The sequence below is a fragment of the Erythrolamprus reginae genome, chromosome 4 (genome assembly GCF_031021105.1).
Source record: "Erythrolamprus reginae isolate rEryReg1 chromosome 4, rEryReg1.hap1, whole genome shotgun sequence".
Taxonomy (NCBI): Eukaryota; Metazoa; Chordata; class Lepidosauria; order Squamata; family Dipsadidae; genus Erythrolamprus; species Erythrolamprus reginae.
In genome coordinates this window covers 22,146,878-22,171,379 of record NC_091953.1, presented here as the reverse complement: position 1 = coordinate 22,171,379, position 24,502 = coordinate 22,146,878, and the positions used below count along the sequence as shown (strand labels likewise).

Sequence of the window (24,502 nt, the reverse complement as noted above, 5' to 3'; positions counted from 1 at the left end):
GAGGTTACATGCCAGAACGTCTGTTCTGAATAAATGTAGAAGACAGTATTAAAGATAGAATTATCTATCATATCAAAGAAAAATAAGCTGAAGAAAAAAAGTATACAATTGCCTTTTTAAAGCAAATTTTGAATCCTACCATATTAACTATGGTCATAAGTATCAGTAAAATATTTATTAGTCAGGGAGATATTAGTGGGTTTTTCAAAAGCCTTTTGTTAAAAACTTTCTAAAAATTCCTGGAAAATTTAATGTCATTAATTACACAATTACATAAATTCCATGCTTGGCATGATTAGGAAGGGAATTGAAAATAAGTCAGTAAGTGTTGTATTGTCTCTGTACAAATCGATGGTGATGATAGATAGATAGATAGATAGATAGATAGATAGATAGATAGATAGATAGATAGATAGAGAGAGAGAGAGAGAGAGAGAGAGAGAGAGAGATGATAGATAGATAGATAGATAGATAGATAGATAGATAGATAGATAGATAGATAGATTAGATGGAGAGATAGAGAGATAGAGAGATAAATAGAGAGATAGATAATAGATAGATAGATAGATAGATAGATAGATAGATAGATAGATAGATAGATAGATTGATTGATTAGATGGATAGATGGATAGATAGAGAGATAAATAGATAGATAGATAGATAGATAGATAGATAGATAGATAGATAGATAGGGAGGGAGGGAGGGAGGGGGGTGGGTGGGTAGATAGATAGATAGATAGATAGATAGATAGATAGATAGATAGATAGATAGATAAGGTTTTTTTCCCCAACTCCTACATGTTAGTACCCCAAAAGCAACTTGATATTGATCACCATGAGAAGCACAGGCTTAAATAAGATGGGTTTTAAAGTTGAAATTTCACATTCCTTGTTCCCCACCCACAAACTTCCTCAGATTGTGCCAGCGTGGCAAATCCTTCCTCTACTTCCACCCAGGTGGGTGGGCATAGAATGGCCTTGAACCACTCAAAAGAATGCTTTGTTGCTGCATCTGTTCCCTCATGAAAATCATCCCTCCCAAGTTCCTATAAACACCAGGCCTTCTATAGATAGTGTGGCAAGCTGTTAATTTATCACCAACTTCTGCACTGGCCTGACACCATCATGACTACAGTTACTGCAAGTTATTTGGACAAACGAATAGGAGAAGGTTTACTTGTCAGCATTCCTGAATGGATTCAGAACAGAAAGAAGAGAAGTGCTTCATGCTCAGAGGCATAGCAATGGCAGTGGGTTGTAATGCTACATGAACAGATGGTGGAATTACACTCCTTTTCCTCTCTGTGGATTTTTTCTGCTGAACGAATCCCAGCGACCAGTTAGGTCCCACAGAGTTGGCCTTCTCCAGGTCCCGTCGACTAAACAATGCCGTTTGGCGGGACCCAGGGGAAGAGCCTTCTCTGTGGCAGCCCCGACCCTCTGGAACAAACTCCCCACAGAGATCAGAATTGCTCCCACCCTCCTTGCCTTTCGCAAGCTCCTTAAAACCCACCTCTGTGGTCAGGCATGGGGGAACTGAGATATGCCCTTCCCCCTAGGCCTATACAATTTATGCATGGTATGTTTGTGTGTATGTTTGGTTGTCTTTTAAATTAGGGTCTTTTAAATTATTTTAAATATTAGATTTGTTATATGATGTTTCACTATTGTTGTTAGCTGCCCTGATTCTGCGGAGAGGGGCGGCATACAAATCTAATAAATAAATAAAATAAATAAATAAATGACCTAAAAAGTATATTACTGAGTTCGCAGTCATCACCATCACTGCCATCATAGTCAGGTATATGTCCCCCCCAAGGCAGGTATAGGCAAAAAAAAAAAAAAAAGCAAGTATTTACCTCAATCCCCCACTGTTCTGCCTCTCTGCCTCTTTGTCTTCTTGCCGTCAAAGAGCGTATGATGTCATCACAATGCCTGTGCCGGATACTCCGGACAGCCACAGGTCTGCGGCTGTCCGGAGTCCACTGTGGAGCAGGGAGCGCTTGCTCTCTGCTCCGCAGTGGTATCTCTTCATCTGTATGCGCTCCCTGAGGAGTCGTATATAATTGAAATGTCCCTACCGGTGCTCGGGCCATCGCAGCATCCAAGCGCCGTCAGTGACGAGTATAATCTGAGGTCGGAGTTTTCAGCATAGAAACATAGAAGACTGACGGCAGAAAAAGACCTCATGGTCCATCTAGTCTGCCCTTATACTATTTCCTGTATTTTATCTTACAATGGATATGTTTATCCCAGGCATGTTTAAATTCAGTTACTGTGGATTTACCAACCAAGTCTGCTGGAAGTTTGTTCCAAGCATCTACTACTCTTTCAGTAAAATAATATTTTCTCATGTTGCTTTTGATCTTTTCCCCAACTAACTTCAGATTGTGCTGAAAAACTCGGTTTATACTCCAGTAAATACAGTAAGTGTTATTTCAGTAACAAATGCATGAGATTCAGCCTGTGAGGGATTGAGTTAGATTGATCTGAGACTTGTAATTAGAATGTTTAACTTGATTTGCATACCGATTTATATTATGCAAAATTGAAAGATTATTAAAACATCTGATCTTTATTCTGCACAGGAGGACGATCTCCGTCAGATCTTTATGCTCACAGTAGAGGTACTACAGGAATTCAGCCGGCGTGAAAATCTCAATGCTCAGATGTCTTCGGTTTTTCAACGTTACCTTGCACTAGCCAATCAGGTCTTAAGCTGGAATTTTCTTCCTCCAAATTATATCCTTTTGATTGTTTGTCAAAATTCTCTGAATGTATACCTCGGTTTCAGTACTATGAATCCTGTAAAGGAGAAGCTTAAATCTAAAGAAGAGTAAAACCTGAGCATGCTGGAAGACTATCAGGAAGTAGATACAGTAGTCCCTCTAGATACGAGCTGCTCCACATGCGAGTATTCCAAGTTACGAGCCACGACAGGAGCGAAATTTCTGTTCGATACCCGAGCTCAAATTCGGGATACGAGCCGAGCTTCCACTAGGTGGCGCAAGAATCCTTGCTTCTGGTTATCTCAGCGGGGGAAAAACAAAGTCTAAAGGCATTCGTTCAAGATCCGAGTTGATCCGACATACGAGCTCTGTTCTGGAATGAATTAAACTCGTATCTAGAGGTACTACTGTATAGCGATTATTCCAGTGTGTGTGTACGTGTGTGTGTTTTTGTGTGTGTGTTGTGTGTGCCTGTGTAGAGATAGAGAATCACGCATTTCTTTATTCTTTTTTCGCCCAGAAATATCTAATCTACTTTAGAAAAAAATTATTGCACATGACAAAAATAGATATAGTGTAAAAATAATTGGTGGATTTATGAGGATAATATGACCATAAAGCATAATATTTATCATTGTTATTACTATTCTAATAAGCAAAGTTATTCTCTAAAGCACATCTTTTTATAGATACAGTGGTACCTCGACATACGAGTTTAATTCGTTCCAGACCCGAGCTCGTAAGTCGATCAACTCGCACGAATGCCTTTAGACTTTGTTTTTCGCGCCGAGATAACTGGAAGCAAAGAGATTCTTGCGCCACCTAGTGGAAGCTCGGCTCGTATCCCAAATTTGAGCTTGGGTGTCAAACAGAAATTTCGCTCACGTCGCAGCTCGTAACTTGGAATACTCGCATGTGGAGCAGCTCGTATCTAGAGGTACTACTGTACATAAAAGTAGAAGCCACATTCACCAAAATTTCAAAATTCTGAAATTGAAAAAGCCCATTGAAAAAACTCTGAGGAGACATTAAAAGAGAGGCAGAGAAAAATAGAACGGAAAGAGTGACTTCTGGTAAATACCCTACTGTATATTGCAAATTGGGGGGGGGATAGTTTAAAATCTGCTTTCAGATCCCCTTTTCCAAGAGTTCCCCAATAAATAACTGTTATATTGGCCAATACCCATTAGATTGAACTTCATGACACCCTTAGTCTGTAAGCTGGGAACTTCTTGGCTGCTCTGCCAAAAATTTCACTTCCGCCCACCCCGAGAAATTCCCTTATTATATCAAAGTTTAGACTGTTGTTTGGTTAGAAAAGTGTACTTACTGGGAAAAGGGAATACAGTGATCCCCCGATCATTGCGAGGGTTCCGTTCCAGGACCCCTAGCAATGATCGGGTTTTCGCGAAGTAGCGCTGCGGAAGTAAAAACACCATCTTCACATGCGCAGATGGTGTTTTTACTTCCGCAGCGCTAGCGAGGAGCCGAAGATTGGGGTTCCTGGGAAGGGGACTCAGCTTGTCCGCCGCCCGCTCGCGCATCGCCCGCCCACGCCGTTCATTCTCGCCGCTTCCCAGCTGAGTCCTGAAGCGAATTCGCTTCAGGACTCAGCTGGGAAGCGGCAAGAATGAACGGCGTGGGCGGGCGATGCGTGGGCGGGCGATGCGCGAGCGGGCGGCGGACAATGCAGTGAGGAGTTTGCGTGGGCGGTGGGGAAACTCCTCGCTGATGCCCGCCGCTCGCCCTCCCGCCAGCAAGAGGGGGAAGACCTAGGGAAGCCGCCCAGCAGCTGATCTGCCCGGCGCCATCTACGCATGCGTGCCCATAGAAAAAAGGGCGCGCATGCGCAGATGGTGTTTTTACTTCCGGGTTGCAAAATCGCCATATAGCCATTTCGCAATGATCGGGGTCACAATACCCGGGGGATCATTGTATATAGCATATAGGAAAAAGCAAACAAAAAAGTGAACACATGTAGAATTGTGAAGAAGATCGATACAATTAGTCTTAGGCCAGGGGTAGGCAAAGTTGGCTCTTCTATGACATGTGGACTTCAACTCCCAGAATTCCTGAGCTAGCATGATTGGCTCAGGAATTTTGGGAGTTGAAGTCCACAAATCATAGAAGAGCCAACTTTGCCTATAGAAACATAGAAACATAGAAGTCTGACGGCAGAAAAAGACCTCATGGTCCATCTAGTCTGCCCTTATACTATTTTCTGTATTTTATCTTAGGATGGATATATGTTTATCCCAGGCATGCTTAAATTCAGTTACTGTGGATTTACCAACCACGTCTGCTGGAAGTTTGTTCCAAGGATCTACTACTCTTTCAGTAAAATAATATTTTCCTCATGTTGCTTTTGATCTTTCCCCCAACTAACTTCAGATTGTGTCCCCTTGTTCTTGTGTTCACTTTCCTATTAAAAACACTTCCCTCCTGAAACTTATTTAACCCTTTAATATATTTAAATGTTTCGATCATGTCCCCCCTTTTCCTTCTGTCCTCCAGACTATACAGATTGAGTTCATTAAGTCTTTCCTTATACGTTTTATGCTTAAGACCTTCCACCATTCTTGTAGCCCGTCTTTGGACTCGTTCAATTTTGCCTACTTCTGGTTGGAGCTGGTTTGACTACTATTTTCTTGAATAAAACCTTGACTCTCAGCATATGAACTGTCACAGTTCATAACTAGGGATCTAGTTAGCGGTAGCATCTAGATCTGATGGAACATTAATATGCTCCACTATTTTGTCTCTCCCTTTTGTGTGTAATTTTTAGCACCATCCTCAGTTCTGCAGAACATAGAGGAAAAGTGAAAGCCACTTTCTGCGTGTCAGCCTACTAGGATGTTCTGGATCTAGATAGCAAGTAAAAAAAAAATTTAGCAATTAAAGCCAGAATTTTAGTAATCTCGATAGAATTCTAAAGATGCGGTCTATTTTTCCCAAGTTATGACAGTATATAAATAGGATTACATGGCTTTTTAAGGGAACAAAAGCTGGATTGTTTTGATTCTGGCTTCTAACTGTGGGTCCAACTTATCAGACACTTTAGGGGGCACTGTTGTGCCATATCGAAAATCTAGAGATTTGTCTTCATGCCTTATATGCCAACAAAATAGTTTAAGGGCTGGGGTAGCTCCCCAATGTAGAAGGACCACATTACTACGTTGCTTTAGAACGAAAGACAGTGGAGGGAAAAATAATAAGAGGTTCATAAAAACAAGCTTTATTTAGATAAAGCACGAATCCCAGCGGCCGGTTAGATCCCACAGAGATGGCCTTCTCCAGATCCCGTGGACTAAACAGTGTCGGCTGGCGGGACCCAGGGGAAGAGCCTTCTGTGTGGCGGCCCCAACCCCCTGGAACCAGCTCCACCCCCCCCCCCGGAGATTAGGATTGCCCCCACCCTCCTTGCCTTTCGTAAACTCCTTAAAACCCACCTCTGTCATCAGGCATGGGGGAACTGAGACATCTCCCATTGCCTATGTAGTTTTATGTATGGTATGTTTGTGTGCATGCTTTTTTAAATAATGGGATTTTAGACTTTTAATATTAGATTTGTTATTTTAGACTTTTAATATTAGATTTGTTACTGTATATTGTTTTATTACTGCTGTGTGCCGCCCCGAGTCTGCGGAGAGGGGCGGCATACAAATCTAAATAATAATAATAATAATAATAATAATAATAATAATAATAATAATAATAATAATATTCCCCTAAATGAGGGGAGATTCAAGAGTGACAGAACATGTTCTGTCGGGCTCTCTGGCAGACTCCTCCCAAAAATTCACAGGTACAAATTTTAGACACACACACATTTGAAAATTCAAAACAATGTTCTTTATAATGAAAATTCACTTAAACTAATCCCTCTTTTGGTATAGCAAAGAGCACTGTCTCCAAACAAACTGGTAATTTGTACAAGTCCCTTATCAGTTCTGTGATACTTAGCTTGCAGCTGTGAGGTCATTCACAGTCCTTCTTCTTTCACAAAGTGACACACACTTTGCTCTGGTTTAGTTTCAAAGCGGGGGAAAAATCAGCACACAAAAAGTCAAAGTCTGTAAAGCAGTCACGAAACACAACGATCAGATAATCCTCCACAATGGCCAAACCCACAGGCTGCTATTTATAGCAGCCTCACTAATTACCACAGCCCCACCCAACCACAGATGGCCTCATTTTCTTTGATAATAATATCTCAGTTGTTGTTGCCTATGCATGGCTCTCCGCATGCGTGGCTGTATCATTAACTCTTGTTCTGAATCCAAGGAGGAGCTAGATAATTGATCTCCTTCTGAGCTGTCTGCCCCACTCTCCTCCTCCCTGTCACTCATGCCTTCTTGGTCAGAGAAGCCTTCATCAGCAGATTCCACTGGGGGGGGGGGGCAAAACAGGCCTGCAGCATGTGGATGTCTCCCCCACATCCACAGTCCACAGTTTTTCACATTTTCCAGGAACTCTAGGCATGACATATTGTACCCCATTCTTTTTTTTTGCTTCACACAGTGACATTCCTGTTAGTTTAATTGTGCTGAGAGAGGAGGACAAATGAGACCAGAATCGCCCATTTGGCTTCCAGGGCTAAAAGTGGATTTGGACCTTGGGCCTTTCAGTCCTAATATTTACCCACTACCCTGTAGCTTGGGCTTCTGAAATAATCCTTGTCACAGAATGCTGGATTGTATGGGATTCTTTAAGAATTTTTCATTCATGAATCTTAATTCCTGATTCCAGTTCATCCTCAGAAAAAAGATGAATTAAGAAGGAATTTGATGTTTATCAACTCATGCAAGCCTTAATGCTAAACTGCATTGCAAATATGCTGTAACTGTCAAAATGAAGAGCTACAGGATTGGCTTACAGAAAAAAAGGAGAAAATCATTTTTTCTCCAGCAATTGCTGTTACAGGACTTTTATGTTGTTTCTCCTTATTCAAAATTAAAATAGTACTTTTAGCATTTTGAAATTGAATACTGTCTGTCGGTATGTCTGCGGAGAGGGGCGGCATACAAATCCAATAAATGAATGAATGAATGAACGAACGAACAAACAAACAAACAAACAAACTATAGTGTATTTCAATAGGGAAAAATGTACTTAAGACTGACTAATAGACTCTGAACAATTATTATGAAGCATTTATTATTTTATCATTGGCTTTGATGCTTTTCAAAGTAATGAACAGGTTCCCTATGCACAATAGATTTACTGTCAAACATAAACAGACAACAAAAAGAGAGGAGAATGAAAAAAACAAGGAGAGAGTATGTAATTCACCCTATATGCTTAATCAAGCCTCAATCTCTGTATCAGAAGTTATGGACAAAACTTAAAGCTTGTGAAAAGTTGAATTTTGGATAGCTAATGTTAGGCAGAAATTTGGGGCAATAGTTTTAAGGAGAAAGTTATATATCAAAGAAAAAAAGGCAAATTAAAAAAGTGTAACAGAAGATAAGTTCGTAGAGAAACTAGCAACAGAGTTTTGGACTTGGCTACGTGGCCAGTGCAACGGAAAAGGTGTGAATAATGTTATTCAATAAAATTTAAACTATTATGCTTTTTTTTAAAAGAATAATTAGTATTCAACTACAAAACTAATTGAATTCCATTGTTCTGTATGGTGGTGTTCCCTCCCCGCAACCAATCAAAATAAATTTCTGAATGTTACATGAGATTCAACAATGTACACTTATGCATTTGTTAACTTTTAAAAACTTCCAAAATCTTTAGGCAGATAGATAATCAAACGGTTTTCTTTCAAATACACTGTTTTTATTTATTTATTTATTTATTTTTATTTATTGGATTTGTATGCCGCCCCTCTCCGTAGACTCGGGGCGTCTAACAACAATGATAAAAACAGTATGTAACAATCCAATTGATAAAACAACTAAAAACCCTTATAAAACCAAACATACCATGCATAACTTGTAATGGCGTAGGGGGAAGGAATATCTTAATTCCCCCATGCCTTGCGGCATACGTGAGTCTTTAGTAGTTTACAAAAGACAGGGAGGGTGGGGGCAGTTCTAATCTCCGGGGGGAGTGGGTTACAGAGGGCCGGGGCCGCCACAGAGGAGGCTCTTCCCCTGGGGCCCGCCAAACGGCATTGTTTGGTCGCTGGGATTCGTGCGGTAGCAGGCGGTTCCGGAGGTAATCTGGTCCAATGCCATGTAGGGCTTTAAAGGTCATGACCAACACTTTGAATTGTGACCGGAAACTGATCGGCAGCCAATGCAGGCCACGGAGTGTTGAAGAAATGTGGGTGAATCTTGGAAGCCCCACGATGGCTCTCGCGGCTGCGTTCTGCACGATCTGAAGTTTCCGAACACTTTTCAAAGGTAGCCCCATGTAGAGAGTGTTGTAGTAATTTATCAGATTTATGTGTAATTTAGTGAATACCAAGTGCAAATGCATTCTGGATAACTGCCCTATGTTTTAAGTATTCATAGCATTGCAACTGTGGAGTACTGCTTAATGTAAATGCACAAAGTATTATGTTTGTATTTTTATATTGATTTCTCTATATATACTAATATCCTTTTTAGAGGATTATCCTGTATTATCTGAAACATAGCATATGTTTTGTCTTTTAAAGACCGGTCCAATGTAAAGTTATTAGCGAAGAAACTCAAATCAAAATTAGTGGGACATGTGTGCATTAGGTTGGGATATAAAGTTCCAGATTTAAACCACGTATCCATTATCCCTGCTGTGAAGTGTGTAGACGCGCACGCATGTGTGTAATTGATACACTTTTTTAATCTAACAAGAAGCTAAACTCAGTTGAATCCTTTGAAGTATGTAGGATATGCTAGTAGGTTTCAAAGACTTAAAATTGCCAGGCAACATCTGATAAAACCAGCCAAAAGCATTTTAATATACAGAGCATATTTTGGACAGGTTCGATACCTGTTGAATGTGGTATCATTTTTGTCCCTTGTCTCATCGGAACAATTATTACACGATTGAGCCACTATGGAATGTTTCATCATTGTGATCAAACTGTTATCTGGCATTCCTAGGGTGTTCTCTTTTTTTTTGCAGTACAATATCTTTTATTCCTTGTCCTCATGCATGAATTATGCTGTGTATGTGAAGAGGCTTAAATTTTGTTTCCATTGCATTCTTTCTGAATGGGACCTGTTGTATCAGGGGTTTAAAAAAAAGAAAAAGAAAAGGCGGACAAATTGGAATGTTGCTATTGACCTTGACACCAGACAACTAGGCAGACATTATATAGCTATGTTCGAATCCTCACAAAATGTGATGTTAAAGCCAACGGAGTCCTGGCGTGAGACCCTCCTGGACAGCAGAGTGATGGAGCTTTTCTTTACAGTAAGTTCCATTGTTCTCTTTTGCTAGTAGCAAACAAAGCTACAGCTCCCATCACTTATTTCTCAGATTGTGGTTGGATTTTTTTACCCCTCTTGGATGCAGTAGGAAGACTTCAGGTAAGAGTTGCATAAATCATACTCTATGCTTCACCAACGCAACCGGTTAAATCTTTTAAATCGGTCAATGTTGGTATTAATTCCTCTGCATTGTGTTCGTTTAATTTAATAATGGCCGTGATTTAAACAGGACAAGGTTGTTGGGTAGATTTCAGCTACTTCTTCAGTATTGCTGGTCAAATAAAAATTCTCTAGCTGATTGTAAATGCAAATCAAGCTATGTCTGTGCTCTCCTCTTAGGCACTATGCAAATAGAGTAAAACAAAACTAAAGGGAGCTTAAAGCTGCTTCCCTTTTGGCAACTTCATACATGGATAATGTTTCCATTTAGGAAACGTATATTTATTCTGGCATGTACCATAAGTGTGCCTGCATGTTGCATATGGCTTTTCCTTTGGAATCTTAGTTCTGTATAAGAATTTGTGGCATTTCGTGTGAACCAGCCTGTGCTATTGGAGTGAAGAGCTCTTCGTGAAATGTTCAGTCCAGTCATTTGCAAGTTCAATACGAAGAAGAAGTAAATCCCAATTTAACTACAATTAATATCCAATAAAGAAAAAAGAAAAATTCAGAAGCAACAACCCAGCATAGCAAAGATAGTGTAACAGTCAAATTAGGTCTAAAAATTAAGCCAAAGTGAAGAACAAGTTGAATATAAGGAAATGGTGTAAAATAAGATAAAAAGCAGTAGATGTTTAAAAGCTTAGAACCTATGTGAATTTTTAAAGGTTTTTTACTTGTTAAATAGAACCAACATATAATAAATAATCATTCAAAACAGAATAAAATGCTAATTAAAATGAATTAAAACTAACAAAACTCTACATAATGCCTATTATTCTAGAATTAGCTCAGTGCTTTAATGTATTATTAAATCTAGACAACATAGAAATTACTTCATATTTATTTTTACTGTATAAATATGTTTCAAAAATTGATAGAGAATACAATAGCAATAACTTTTTTCAACTTGAGTGTAAATTCTCCCCCCCCCCCAAGGTATGATAATTTTCTATGAATTAATGGAGAAATGGACCATGTTTTTAGCATTATACATCTGCCTTAGATAATCTATTTTTGGAAGATAAACAGCAACTGTTTTTCCCTAAATTAGAATGAGATAGTTAGAATTTGGGATTATTGCTTTTAAAACAATGTATGTGTTTAAGACTTTTTAAAAAATGCTTTTATATAGCATGCTATTTTTTTCAAAATATTTAGTTATGGCTAGTTATATAGTTACTTGTAAGTTTTTAATCTTGTTCAGGCATTTTAAAAAAAAACTTTGCTGGCAGACCACTTAACAGCTGCACACAATATGAACAGCTGTCTAGACAACCAGACAGTTGCTACTGTCAGCTGGGACCTCCTGGAGCAAATAGCTTTTAGGTTTACAGGTTAACCCTTTCTAATGTAATTCTTCATTAGCAAGTTTGAGTTAAATTCCTTTGATTGTTAGTAAAGGAACTATTTTTTAGATTTAAGTATTGTTTTCACCAGATTCACTTTCTCCACTAAACATCAACTCCATATTAGTGAAATAGGGGTTAATAGTTTTATTTATATGTTATTCACTGGATCTCCAAAACAGCTATCTCCTACATATGGTTATAAATTCCTCATTTAGTGTGGATTTGTTCCAGTTGTAACTCAATTTAAATAATACGTTTCTTGATTGTCAACAAAAGCAGTAGTGAATTTAATTTTTAAAATAGTTACATGTGTCATTATTATTTAGAGAATATATTCTAGTTTGTAGGTATTCCAGTTTTTTATGAAGCTAAACTTCAAATTTACTTTATAAATAAAAATAACTCCTGGGTCTTAGTAGAAGGGCAGCATAGAAATCAAATAAATAAATAATAAATAAATAAATAAAATCTCCATTTTCACAACGTGCATATTTTATTGTAGGTATAACAACTGTACATTTCTTGATTGTCAACAAAAGCAGTAGTGAATTTAATTTTTAAAATAATTACATGTGTCATTATTATTTAGAGAATATATTCTAGTTTTTTGTGACGCTAAACTTCAAATTTTCTTTATAAATAAAAATTTTTTTTTATTTTTAAAATAAAAATAACTCCTGCATCTTGGGAGAAGGGCGGCATAGAAATCAAATAAATAAATAATAAATAAATAAATAAATAAAAATCTCCATTTTCACCATGAGTGTGTATTTTGTTGGAGGTATAATAACTGTACATTATACTTTGTTGTAGGTTTTCTGTCTTAAACACTGTATTGCAAGAAGTTTATAAAACATGTTAAGCACAGGTAATAATATAATAAAAATAAATAGCCGCTCCGAGTCTCCGGAGAGAGGCGGCATACAAATCAAATAAATAAAAAATAAAAAATTAATTAATTTAGCGTGCCTTTAAATTGATTGTGAGACTAGTATTTGTTAGGTTATAATGATCATTTGAAATATTAAATTTGTTTAATCAAGGAGAAAACAGTTGTCCCATAATACTTTATAACATATCATCAGGATATTGAATCCAGAAATTCTATTGTGCATCCGACGTTGTCTTTAAAGATTGGTCTCTAGATGCCCGTGCTTGCTATAAATATTCAGTCTACAAATGATTGATCTATAGCAGTGATTTATTGTCCACGAGGATCCCTTAAGTAGGCTAATGCCAAAAAAAGAGAGCAGTCTTGCAAACAGAAACAATAGGAAATTTATAAGAAGCGTTTGATTCACGGAACTCTGTTTGGTTTCTTGAGAGGTTGATGTTTACCTCTACTGAAGAAGCATCTATATACTCCTGATTGAACTTGTCAACTAACTTTAGCAAGGCAGTGTAGCCCAGGCATAGTTAGCATAATAGAGATGGCTGTCATTATTGCTGTTTTTAGAAGGAGCAGCATGTCTGATTGACTGGCAACTGTTTCCCTCTAAGACTTAAAATGCATAGGCAGTTTTAACATGTAGGTAGGTCCCCCGGCTTCGACTGATTTTAATACGACTGTTTGAGTTGATCTACTGAAGCGGCAGTTTGCATACATACCAAGGAATGACTACTAACGCACGAGATACTCGGGGAAGCTGTTTATGTGGTGGTGGCGGCGGTGGGGTGCATGTGCGTTTGCTCACGCTCTTTAGGAGTGTGTCATGTGATTACGGCAGAAGAACATCTTTCTTCTCCCCACCTTCTCATGTGGTGTTAACCCTCTCCCTTCTGAAAAGGTACATCGGAAAATTAGAGAAGACACCGATATGGCACAAGACTCTCTGCAGTGTTTAGCCCAGCTAGCCTCTCTTCACGGCCCAGCCTTTCCAGACGAAAGCTCTCAAGTTGATTATTTGGCTCACTTCATTGAGGGATTGCTCAATACCATCAATGGGTAGGTAATATGCTTACTTCCTAGATTTTGGGATTGCTGGTCAAGGGAGGTGGGACTTGGGTTCTGTTCTTCCAAGAACAGTTTGAAGAGCGGCATAGCCCCGCAACATAAAGATACCTTCCCAAGCAATAATGAAATGTTTTTAAACTTTGCAATAAAGTTATTGAGCTTTTCTCTTTTTCTTTAAAAAAAACAAACCCACATGTTTTGTCTACAGGATTGAGATAGAAGATTCTGAAGCTGTGGGCATATCCAGTATAATCAGCAATTTGATCACTGTATTTCCTCGCAATATATTAACAGCCATTCCAAATGAACTATTCTCTTCGTTTGTTAACTGCCTCACACATCTCACTTGCTCTTTTGGAAGGAGTGCAGCCTTGGAAGAAGTTGTAAGTAGCAACTTTAATTTTGTGAGGTTCTTCCAAAATGTTGGGACTTTTCAAATACTTTTAGTTTTATGTAATGTCTAGCTCGTGCTGCTATTTTTTCCCCTTAGTACTCAGTTAATTTGTAATGGCTACAGTGAGCTGCATCCTTTTCTGGGGTCCTGTTCTGTTTTATGAAGAAATTTAGTTGGTTTAAAGGCTCCTGATGAAGCACAAAATCACCCTGAGTTAGAGTGATGTTCTAGAACTAGATGCAGGATTGGCAGTTCTGCAGTGAACTATGTATTTATATTGTGTTTTGATTTTTTTCCCCAGTTTAATATTGTTTGGTATTAGCATGAAAAAATGAGGTTTTGGCATTATGTTACTCCAATTATTCCTTTTTAGTTCCTGTTATAATAACATTTTGTATGGGGACTATATGGACATTGTTGGATGTAGCAAGTTTGAACCGGATAATTTCCCACAAGTGAAGGTTTTTGTAGCCTTTGCTGCCTTCTTTATAAGTTTAAAGCAATTAACTGAAAATAAATAAATAAATATGTATACCCTGGAGTTCATATTATAAGAAATTTTCTGTATAGTGGTCTATACTTGTAATTGTATTTATAAGGAAATTATAACATTAAGATTTAGGAATAAGAGGCGGATTTCAAACTGTTCCAATTTTCAAATTTAGCAGAATAAGTCAAGAGTAATTGTTGGATGGAGCATGTACTATATAATGCCCGAGTGGATTTGACAGAGGAGACCAATTTCCCTAATCTCTGCTGGTGTTCCCTTTTGAAAATATAATAGGGATTTTTAAAAAAAAATTGTATTGGAATAAAAGGCTATTTTATTTATTTATTTTATTTATTCATTGGATTTATATGCCACCCCTCTCCGAGGACTCGGTATTTTAAACACTTGTGACTTTTGTCTTGAGATTGATAGTTTGAATGAAATATCATTTACATTTTTACCATCATTTAGAATGCATTGTCTTCAGAAATCCAGAAAGCCCTCTTATCACAGCAATGCTGAAAGCAATAAATAAAATATTTGGTTTTAATTTTAGAATTTAATTTTAGATATTAAATCATTGTGGCCTTTCGATTCCTAGTTTTGGCACATATGGCGGTATCTCAAACACCAGATGGGTATAATATTTCTTGCCGAGGAGTTTGCATTGACAGTTCTTAATACCCTGTAGGTTTATACTGGCACAGTATGTCCTTGTGTCCCCAAAGTGTTTAAAATATCTGTTGTTCTTAAGTATATGAAGACGTGATATGGTAGACAAGGTATTTTTTTCAATTGCAAACGCAATTTCCATGGGTTGGCCACATATTGATAAAGACAAGCTTATGAGATATCAGTGCATTGGAATCTAGGAGAGATATCCGATGCTTCAGATCCAATTCTAAATAGATACTTCAGATGATATAGCCATCTGTGCCCAGCAAACGATGTAGTTGCTTTAAAGAGTTGTAGATAAATACAACGTATGTGCCTCTAGATATTAAAAATAGTGTTTCCCCCCAAATCAGAACTGAATCTCTGTATAGTTCTGTATAGTTATTTTAATGATATGGGTTTTTAGATGTCTTTTTAAGTATTGGATTTGTTTACATTGTTCACTATTGTTGTGAGCCGCTCCGAGTCTTTGGAGAGGGGCGGCATACAAATCTAATTAATAATAATAATAATAATAATAATAATAATAATAATAGTAGTAGTAGTAGTAATAGTAATAGTAGTAATAATAGTAATAATAATAATAATAACTGTTGTTGTTGTTGTTGTTATTGTTATTATTATAGACTCTAGTAACTCAGCTTTTTACCTTATTTATGAATATTTCACATGGTTGGATCTTGAATTACCAATTCAAGAATTTTTATTAGTCCTGACAATACTACACAATTAAAAATAATAATAAGAGAAACTTTGCTCCTCCCTTACAGTATTGATTTTTGCTTTGTATATTTAAGTCCATAGCGGGGAAATAGATTTTGAATGGAGCAAAAAAAGGGGGTGGGGGAGAATGAGTTTTACTATTGTGTTGTATTGATTTTCCTCATCTCATCTTTGACAGATTTCCATAAAGTAGTTAGCATGGGGCTAATGTCCTCAGCGTTCTTTCTAGCAGGCAATTATCTTCCTGCATTCTTCCTAAATAGCAAAAGATTTTTGCATTGCGCTGAGCTTTGTAGTAATCAGAAGCGTGAGCCTGTTCCAAAGCTCTGTATAACGGAGAATGGTCTGAGGTAAATCTCCGTTATACAGAGCTTTACCTCAGACCATTCCACTCATAGAATCATTAGAAAAGTTGTGTCAAGTCTAGTACAAGCGCACTAGAGTGCCTTCCGTACCCTGTCCTATTGCTCTCCTATATCTCCTATACCTTTCTTCTATTCCTATATCTCTTCTTCTATTCTTTCATTGATATGTTGTATTAATATACCTTCTTTTCTATTATTTCTTAGATATATTTTACTATGAGTATCTCCTCTATAACCTTCATCATGTATTTTACTATGTGTATATAGATATATACCCACTAAAACCCTCATTGTGCATTGGACAAAATAAATAAATAAAATAGATAAATAGATTAAAAGATAGATTTTTAACGACCGAAGCCCTGCAGAAGACATAGCCTCCTGTCCCCTGTCCTATTGTCTCTCCTATATCTCATATGTCATATCTACATGATGAACTCAATCTGTATAGTCTGGAGGACAGAAGGAAAAAGGGGGGACATGATCGAAACATTTAAATATGTTAAAGGGTTAAACAAGGTCCAGGAGGGAAGTGTTTTTAATAGGAAAGTGAACACAAGAACAAGGGGACACAATCTGAAGTTGGTTGGGGGAAAGATCAAAAGCAAGGTGAGAAAATATTATTTCACTGAAAGAGCAGTAGATCCTTGGAACAAACTTCCAGCAGACATGGTTGGTAAATCCACAGTAACTGAATTTAAATATGCCTGGGATAAACATACAGTATATCCATCGTAAGATAAAATACAGGAAATAGTATAAGGGTCACATTCACTACGAAATTATGGAAATTAGATTACATAATTATAATGAAGAGAAATTAGTAGCAACAATGAGGCGGTGGGAAAAGGTTAAAAATCATATATTAATATTAGTAAGCGATGCAAATGTAAAAAATAAAATTCAATCACTCTATAAAGAATGAGCAATGTAACCCAGAACTGAGGTAAATGAAAGATATAGAATTGAATCTTCCCTGGTGGAGGGATATATGATTTTGTTTGGTGATGGTACACACATTTATGTTTTATCTTTTTGTTAAAATTTAAAAAAATCAATTAAAATTTTTTTTTTTAAAAAAGGAAATAATATAAGGGCAGACTAGATGGACCATGAGGTCTTTTTCTGCCGTCAGTCTTCTATGTTTCTATGTTTCTACTATTCTTCTATTCTATTCTTCTATTACTCTCATAATATCCTTCTACTCTCTAATTGATATATTTTCTTCCTAAATTTTCACTTCTATTTGTTCTCTAATATATTTTACTCGAGTATAACCTCTATAGCCTTCATTTTGTATTATTGTGCATTGGACAAAATAAATAAATAAACAAAATAAAATAAAATGTTGACTGAGAAAACAAGCAGTGGGGTGCGTGAACTGAACCGTGCTGATTTTGCTAGCTCTGAAACTTTGAAGTAATGATATAAGATAGTCCTAAAGTCTTCTTCAGTAAGGGCCCGTTGCGGCCGCTTTCACTACTGGAAATTTAGATCTAATGAAGAAGCTCCATCACCCTATGTATTGCACTGTGAAATTATTAATTGTTCATTAATTTAAACAGTATGTAGAGCTAATCAGCATGTCGGGAATTACATGTTTAATTTTTTTCTGTGGCTTTTGCTAATACGTCAGTATTAATAGAAAAAATAATAATTTCCGTAGCAGCAGATTTGTAAAAGAGATGTGAAAACTCATTTTATTTATTTATTATCTAGAACTTTATCTGTTATTAATTCTAGCATGGTAGCAAATCCAGTGCTTAAGCAGGATTTAATTCTTATTTATTAAATGGATACCCCATCTTTATTTTGTACAAGTCAAGATAGCATGAGTTTACACAATATTCCCTCCTCCTATTTTCTTCACAACAACCTTACACAGTGGTCTGAGTAAGAGTGTTCAAAAGTTAACCAAGTTGTTAGTGCCTAAGGGGGGAGACTTCAGTTTCTAGCCCAGGACTGCATTAAACTGATTCTCAGTTTTTAAATGAATTTGATTTTTTTTAAAGAAAAAATATAAAAAACATTTGATATAAGCAACATGCACATAGGAAAAACATGCCATCCTAATCAAAGTTAACAAAAGTTTGCAGACATTTTAAACAATGAAATAAAAGTTTCAATAAAATCAATAAAACGATATTCAAGAAAACATTTCAAGAAAACAATAGTTTTCTTGAAATAAAAAACTATCAAAGTTTCAAGGAAACAATAAAAGTTTTTTTGTGCTTTTCAGAATAGTCATTTCTAATATTATTTTCCAGTTGCTTTTTTGTTTTTGTTGGAAAAATCAATTTTGTATAATTTAGTTTGCTTAGAGATATATGTTTGGATATATGTAATATACAAAAGAATAGTTTATTCAGGAAAACTCATACAGTTTTGGATTGAATTTACTTTAAATTAGTAAATTTGGTCTCAATTTCCTTTATAGGCAGATCTGCAAATGGATATAAACTAAATAGTACAAGAAAAAAAAGTTAACAAAAAGAGTAAGCCACCAACACTGAAGTATATTAAAGCCATTTCCCCCTTCATTGTATTTTGCTTTTCAGAAAAAAAGAATTAAGAACACATTTTTCATGTGAAATGGTATAAATCTAAAAGTAGTATCCACAGTTCTTTCTTCTCCTTTTGCTTTAACCATTTCCATGGACTTCTGAAAAGAGAAGACTTGTCTGCATTTTTTAAACCTTTCAGAACAAGGTTTTCAAACTCTGTTTCATGGAACTATGGAGTCCCATGAGAGTTTGACAAGATTCTATGAAAGGTTAAGGGGGGAAATTATTTAAATTCAGCAAATATTGATCAATAAGACTTTTGACTCTTGATCAGGGGTTCTGAGAGATTTTATTTTTAAATTATAGTTTCTGCGGCCTGAAAAAAAATGGAAAACTCCTCTATTACGGGTCAGAGAGGTTTTTTGGTACAAACATTTGTAAATATTTATTAATGTCCGTAGATTAATTTCTTTCATGTTTTGTCATTTTATATATAGCTTCAAACATATAGGAAGTATTTGTGATGCAGTTTCTTTTTTAAATGATTTTTTTCCAATTAAAATTGTTTTGGAATAGCTTTTTAGTTTCTTCCATACATATCTTTATATCTAATGCCATATAAATGAAAAATAAGACTAGCAAAAAATCTTTCCCTCATTTACCCTGGATCATATTTGCTGAAAAGGTCTGCTGGATTAGTTGACCACTGCAATCTTTCGTGTGTCAGGTAAAGAATTGAAAGAATTAAGAACGTTATATTTCAAAAGTTAGAATGTGATTTTTATTATAAGCACACTTTCTGATAATTTATTCTTGAGCTACTATTGGGATTTACCTTTTTATTTGGGAGGTAAACTGTTGGAATTGTTTTAAATCCTCTGATTTTGCATAAGAGAAATATGTTCTCTATATCTTATGTCTGTATCTGTATGTGGTAATGTTAATCAACTTTTGTTTCCATTTTTAAAAATAACAGTTTACTGGAAGAGACTTCTTTTTCCAAAAGCAAACTTCCTTTTTTATTTTTGCAAAATTGGTCCAGAGGTTTGAGGGAATTTGTGTAACATTTTGACAGGAAAATAGAGACATCGCTAATAGGAAGGAATATCATACGTTGCTCCAGTTGTACAACTAGCTGTTTGGATTCTTTGAAGGTTTATAGTATACTGGGTTCAAATCATAAGAAATTATCTGTTAGTCTAAAAGCCTACTGCAGACAGTGGGGGAAAATAGGCATTGTCACACATTAAAAATTGGAATTAAGTATATCGGCAACTAATGGGAACAACAAGATTATCTCAGGGACCGCCTTCTGCTGCACGAATCCCAGCGACCAGTTAGGTCCCACAGAGTGGGTCTTCACCGGGTCCCGTCAATTAAACAATGTTACTTGGCGGGACCCAGGGGAAGAGCCTTCTCTGTGGCGGCCCCGGCCCTCTGGAACCAACTCCCCCCAGAGATTAGAATTGCCCCCACCCTCCTTGCCTTTCGTAAGCTTCTTAAAACCCACCTCTGCCACCAGGCATGGGGGAACTGAGATACCCTTTCCCCCTAGGCCTTTATAATTTTATGCATGGTATGTCTGTATGTATGTTTGGTTTTATAATAAGGGTTTTTAACTGTTTTAATATTGGATTGTTATATGCTGTTTTTCTTACTGTTGTTAGCCGCCCCGAGTCTACGGAGAAGGGCGGTATACAAATCCAATAAAGAAACAAACAAACAAACAAACAAACAAACTATTCTTGCAAATTTGCTGAGTAAATGTTGATGAAAGCTCTGACAACTTTTGGATAATTTGTATTTTTACTTTATGTCTTTAGCTTGACAAAGACGATATGGTATATATGGAGGCATATGACAAGCTCTTGGAATCATGGCTTACCTTGGTGCAAGATGATAAACATTTCCACAAAGGCTTCTTTACTCAGCATGCTGTTCAGGTTTTTAATTCTTACATCCAGTGCCACTTAGCTGCTCCTGATGGTACAAGGAATTTGGTAAGTTCTATAGCCAATTATGAAAATCTTGAGATGTGGAATAATTAAAAGTTGATTTACTTAACCATGAATAAGATATTGACCAGGATTAAACAATCATGCTAAACCTTTGGGGGTTTGTGTGTGTGTGTGTGTGTGTGTGTGTGAGAGAGAGAGAGAGAGAGAGAGTGTAAGTGTAATTCTCTCTGCCCCAATTTTGCTGTCTATTCACACAATAGGTTTCAAGTACAGCCATTTCCATTTGAAAGATCTTTTTAAAAATGTCAAAGATAAAGTGACAAGCCAAATGAAATAATAACCACAATGTGACAATTAAAATGCTTTGTCAAAAGAATGCATCTCCCTTTCATTCTGACTCCTCCAGTTTTCTTGATTTGTTATGTATAATTCCGAGAAACCAGAGTTTAACTTATTGATCACTGTTTATCAGCATTGGATTATTGAAATTGGATTTAACAATAATTCTAGCATTCCTCTTGGCGCACGGAGAACACTTATTGATGATTTATGATTCTCAGTCCTCGGTGACTAGGTTGATGATGGCCAAAGTGCCAGCCAATACAGTGGAACCTCGGTTAGCGAACGGCTTGGATAGCGAACGTTTCAGATAACAATAGTAAAAATTTGCTCCGGATAGTGAACAAAAATTCAGATAGCGAACAGCCACGTCACCCACACGTGACCGGCTGGAATCTCAGACCCAACAACATTCGCACTCAAGACACAGTTACCAATAATAATAATATAGCTCGATAGGAGAACAATAACGAACTCACTACTGACGAGTGGCAGCATTATTATTATTATTATTATTATTATTATTATTATTATTATTTTTATTTATTAGATTTGTATGCCGCCCCTCTCGGCAGACTCGGGGCGGCTCACAACAAGAACAAGAACAATGTAAAAAACAAATCTAATAATTTAAAAAACACTAAAAATCCCATTATTAAAAGCAAACGCACACACAAACATTCCATGTATAAACTGTATAGGCCCGGGGGAGATGTGTCAATTCCCCCATGCCTGACGGCAGAGATGGGTCTTAAGAACTTTACGAAAGGCAAGGAGGGTGGGGGCATCTTCAGGCTGAGCAAGAAAAGAATTTGGCTGAGGATATGAAAGAGGGGAGGAAGGGAAGGAGGAATTCCCAAGTTCAGTGATTAAACAAATGTGTGTGAAGTGGGCGGAATTGCAATTGTTTGTAGAAAAGTCTTTCCCTAACAGGGCAATAGGCAATAGGAGCCTAAACATGTTCAATGATAATGCGATGTCGTATTACCGAAAAGTGTTACAAAAAAGGCAGAAACAACAGACAATGGACACGTCAATGTGAAAGAAAAGGGAAGTCACTCCCGATTTTAGAAACATAGAAACATAGAAGACTGACGGCAGAAAAAGACCTCATGATCCATCTAGTCTGCCCTTATACTATTTCTTGCATTTTATCTTAGGATGGATACATGTTTATCCCAGGCATGTTTAAATTCAGTTACTGTGGATTTACCAACCACGTCTGCCGGACGTTTGTTCCAAGGATCTACTACTCTTTCAGTAAAATAATATTTTCTCACGTTGCTTTTGATCTTTCCCCCAACTAACTTCAGATTGTGTCCCCTTGTTCTCGTGTTCACTTTCCTATTAAAAACACTTCCCTCCTGGACCTTATTTAACCCTTTGACATATTTAAATGTTTCGATCATGTCCCCCCTTTTCCTTCTGTCCTCCAATGCCAATGATTCCCCCTCCAAGCAGTAATTCCACGACTTCCTCCCCACACCTCCATCCACGTTTTCCTATGTTTGCTAAATCTTTTCTTATGTTTAAATGCTTTCTTGAATGTTTTGTATTATAACTGTTCTCATGGAAAAAAACATACCTACTATATATAGCCTGTAACTTTCATATTAGCGAGTCAATGGGCTGGGAACCAATTAAATCTATTTCCTTTATTTCTTATGGAGAAAATTGTTTCGGATAATGAATATTTCGGTTACCAACCAACTTTCCGGAACGGATTATAGTCGTTAACCGAGGTACCACTGTATATTTCATAATTAAGGCTTTTGACTTTGTGATTTAGATAATTCCAGCATAATTTGTTTGTGCAGATAATTCATTAATTTCATGCCTGTTTACTTAGAAGCCACAGCTGACAGTACAAAACTTCTGGTTTGTTCAATATCAAAGCAGCAGCTAGTGTTTTTCAAACAAGAAGCACTTTCCATAGACAGCTGTGACATTGCAGCTATTAAGAACATTATTAGGTGGTGGGATCAAGAGAAGAGGATTGAAAGAGCCTCTTAGAAGATTGAACCATGGCTTAGTTCTAGTTTCTAGTATCCTTGCTAAGATATCTGCAATGATTTTAGATGGGTTTTCAAGGATTTGTGTGTGTGTGTGCTATGGGGAAAAAAATTGATTTACCCCAGTTGAAAAATAGGATAGTTGTGAGTTGATAATTAAAAATAATTACTTACTCTTCATTCTATTTTGCACTAACCAGCTTTGTTATTAATATCTAATGCATTCAACAATAATAATACCGTTTTGTGTCTGTACTGCAGAGTGCCATTGCAGGAGTCTTGGTTAATGTTAAAAGATTCTCGGTTAATGGCCATATTTGGAAAGCTAAGAGTACTTGGTAGTGCCAGGACTGCTATAGGGGAGGCTTGCCTATTTAAAACACAGCTATCACCATAAATATAATTGCCACAAATCAATGAGTTCTGGTGGATGACATGGGATATGTTTGAGGACCTGTTAATTGGGCATGTTAATGCTACTTTATAATACACTCTCAATGAAATAGAAGTAGAGTGATACCTCTACTTACAAACTTAATTAGTTCTGTGACCAGGTTCTTAAGTAGAAAAGTTTGTAAGAAGAAGAATTTTTTTCCATAGGAATCAATGTAAAAGCAAATAATGCATGCGATTGGGGAAACCACAGGAAGGGTGGAGGCCCTGTTTCCTCCAGGAGATTCCTAGAGAGGCCCCATGGAGGCTTCTCCCTGCCTTTTCCGGCCCTGTTCCTCCCATGAGATTCCTAGAGAGGCCCCATGGAGGTTTCTCCCTGTCTTTTCCGGCCCTGTTCCTCCCATGAGATTCCTAGAGAGGCCCCATGGAGGTTTCTCCCTGTCTTTTCCGGCCCTGTTTCCTCCCAGGAGATTCCTAGAGAGGCCCCACGGAGGTTTCTCCCTGCCTTTTCCGGCCCTGTTCCTCCCATGAGATTCCTAGAGAGGCCCCATGGAGGTTTCTCCCTGCCTTTTCCGGCCCTGTTCCTCCCAGGAGATTCCTAGAGAGGCCCCATGGAGGTTTCTCCCTGTCTTTTCCAGCCCTGTTTCCTCCCAGGAGATTCCTAGAGAGGCCCCACGGAGGCTTCTCCCTGCCTTTTCCAGTTACAGTTTCCGAGGCTCAGGTTTGTAAGTGGAAAATGGTTCTTGAGAAGAGGCAAAAAAATCTTGAACACCCGGTTCTTATCTAAAAAAGTTTGTATGTAGAGACGTTCTTAGGTAGAGGTACAACTGTGTGAATGTTATTTTTGACCACTGGAATGATAAAATCACTGGCATTTATGTCCTCTGCAGTTTCGGCGACTGGCTCAGTTTCTGCAAATGCTTTAAGTCCCTTTAAAAAACCCCTGTATTTCCAAGCTGTACTTTTACAAAATTGTAAATGAATCATAGATTAGCAGCCTCCCCTGTCATATGCAGTTTCCTCTTTAGCAGTCGGTCTGAAAATATACTTTGGGCATTCTATAGAACTCAGCATGGTTGACATGG

At 37.2% G+C, this 24,502-nt stretch overlaps 1 protein-coding gene across 1 annotated transcript in view; it reads left to right on the top strand.

The window, feature by feature from the left end:
• XPO4 (exportin 4) overlaps positions 1 to 24,502 on the top strand; it is a 126,026-nt gene that overhangs the window by 62,265 nt on the left and 39,259 nt on the right. Inside the window, exons 6-10 of the mRNA XM_070749812.1 lie at positions 2,589 to 2,742; positions 9,970 to 10,082; positions 13,398 to 13,555; positions 13,773 to 13,947; positions 20,539 to 20,715. Coding sequence (XP_070605913.1) covers positions 2,589 to 2,742; positions 9,970 to 10,082; positions 13,398 to 13,555; positions 13,773 to 13,947; positions 20,539 to 20,715 — 777 coding nt within the window. The remainder of the gene's footprint in view (positions 1 to 2,588; positions 2,743 to 9,969; positions 10,083 to 13,397; positions 13,556 to 13,772; positions 13,948 to 20,538; positions 20,716 to 24,502) is intronic.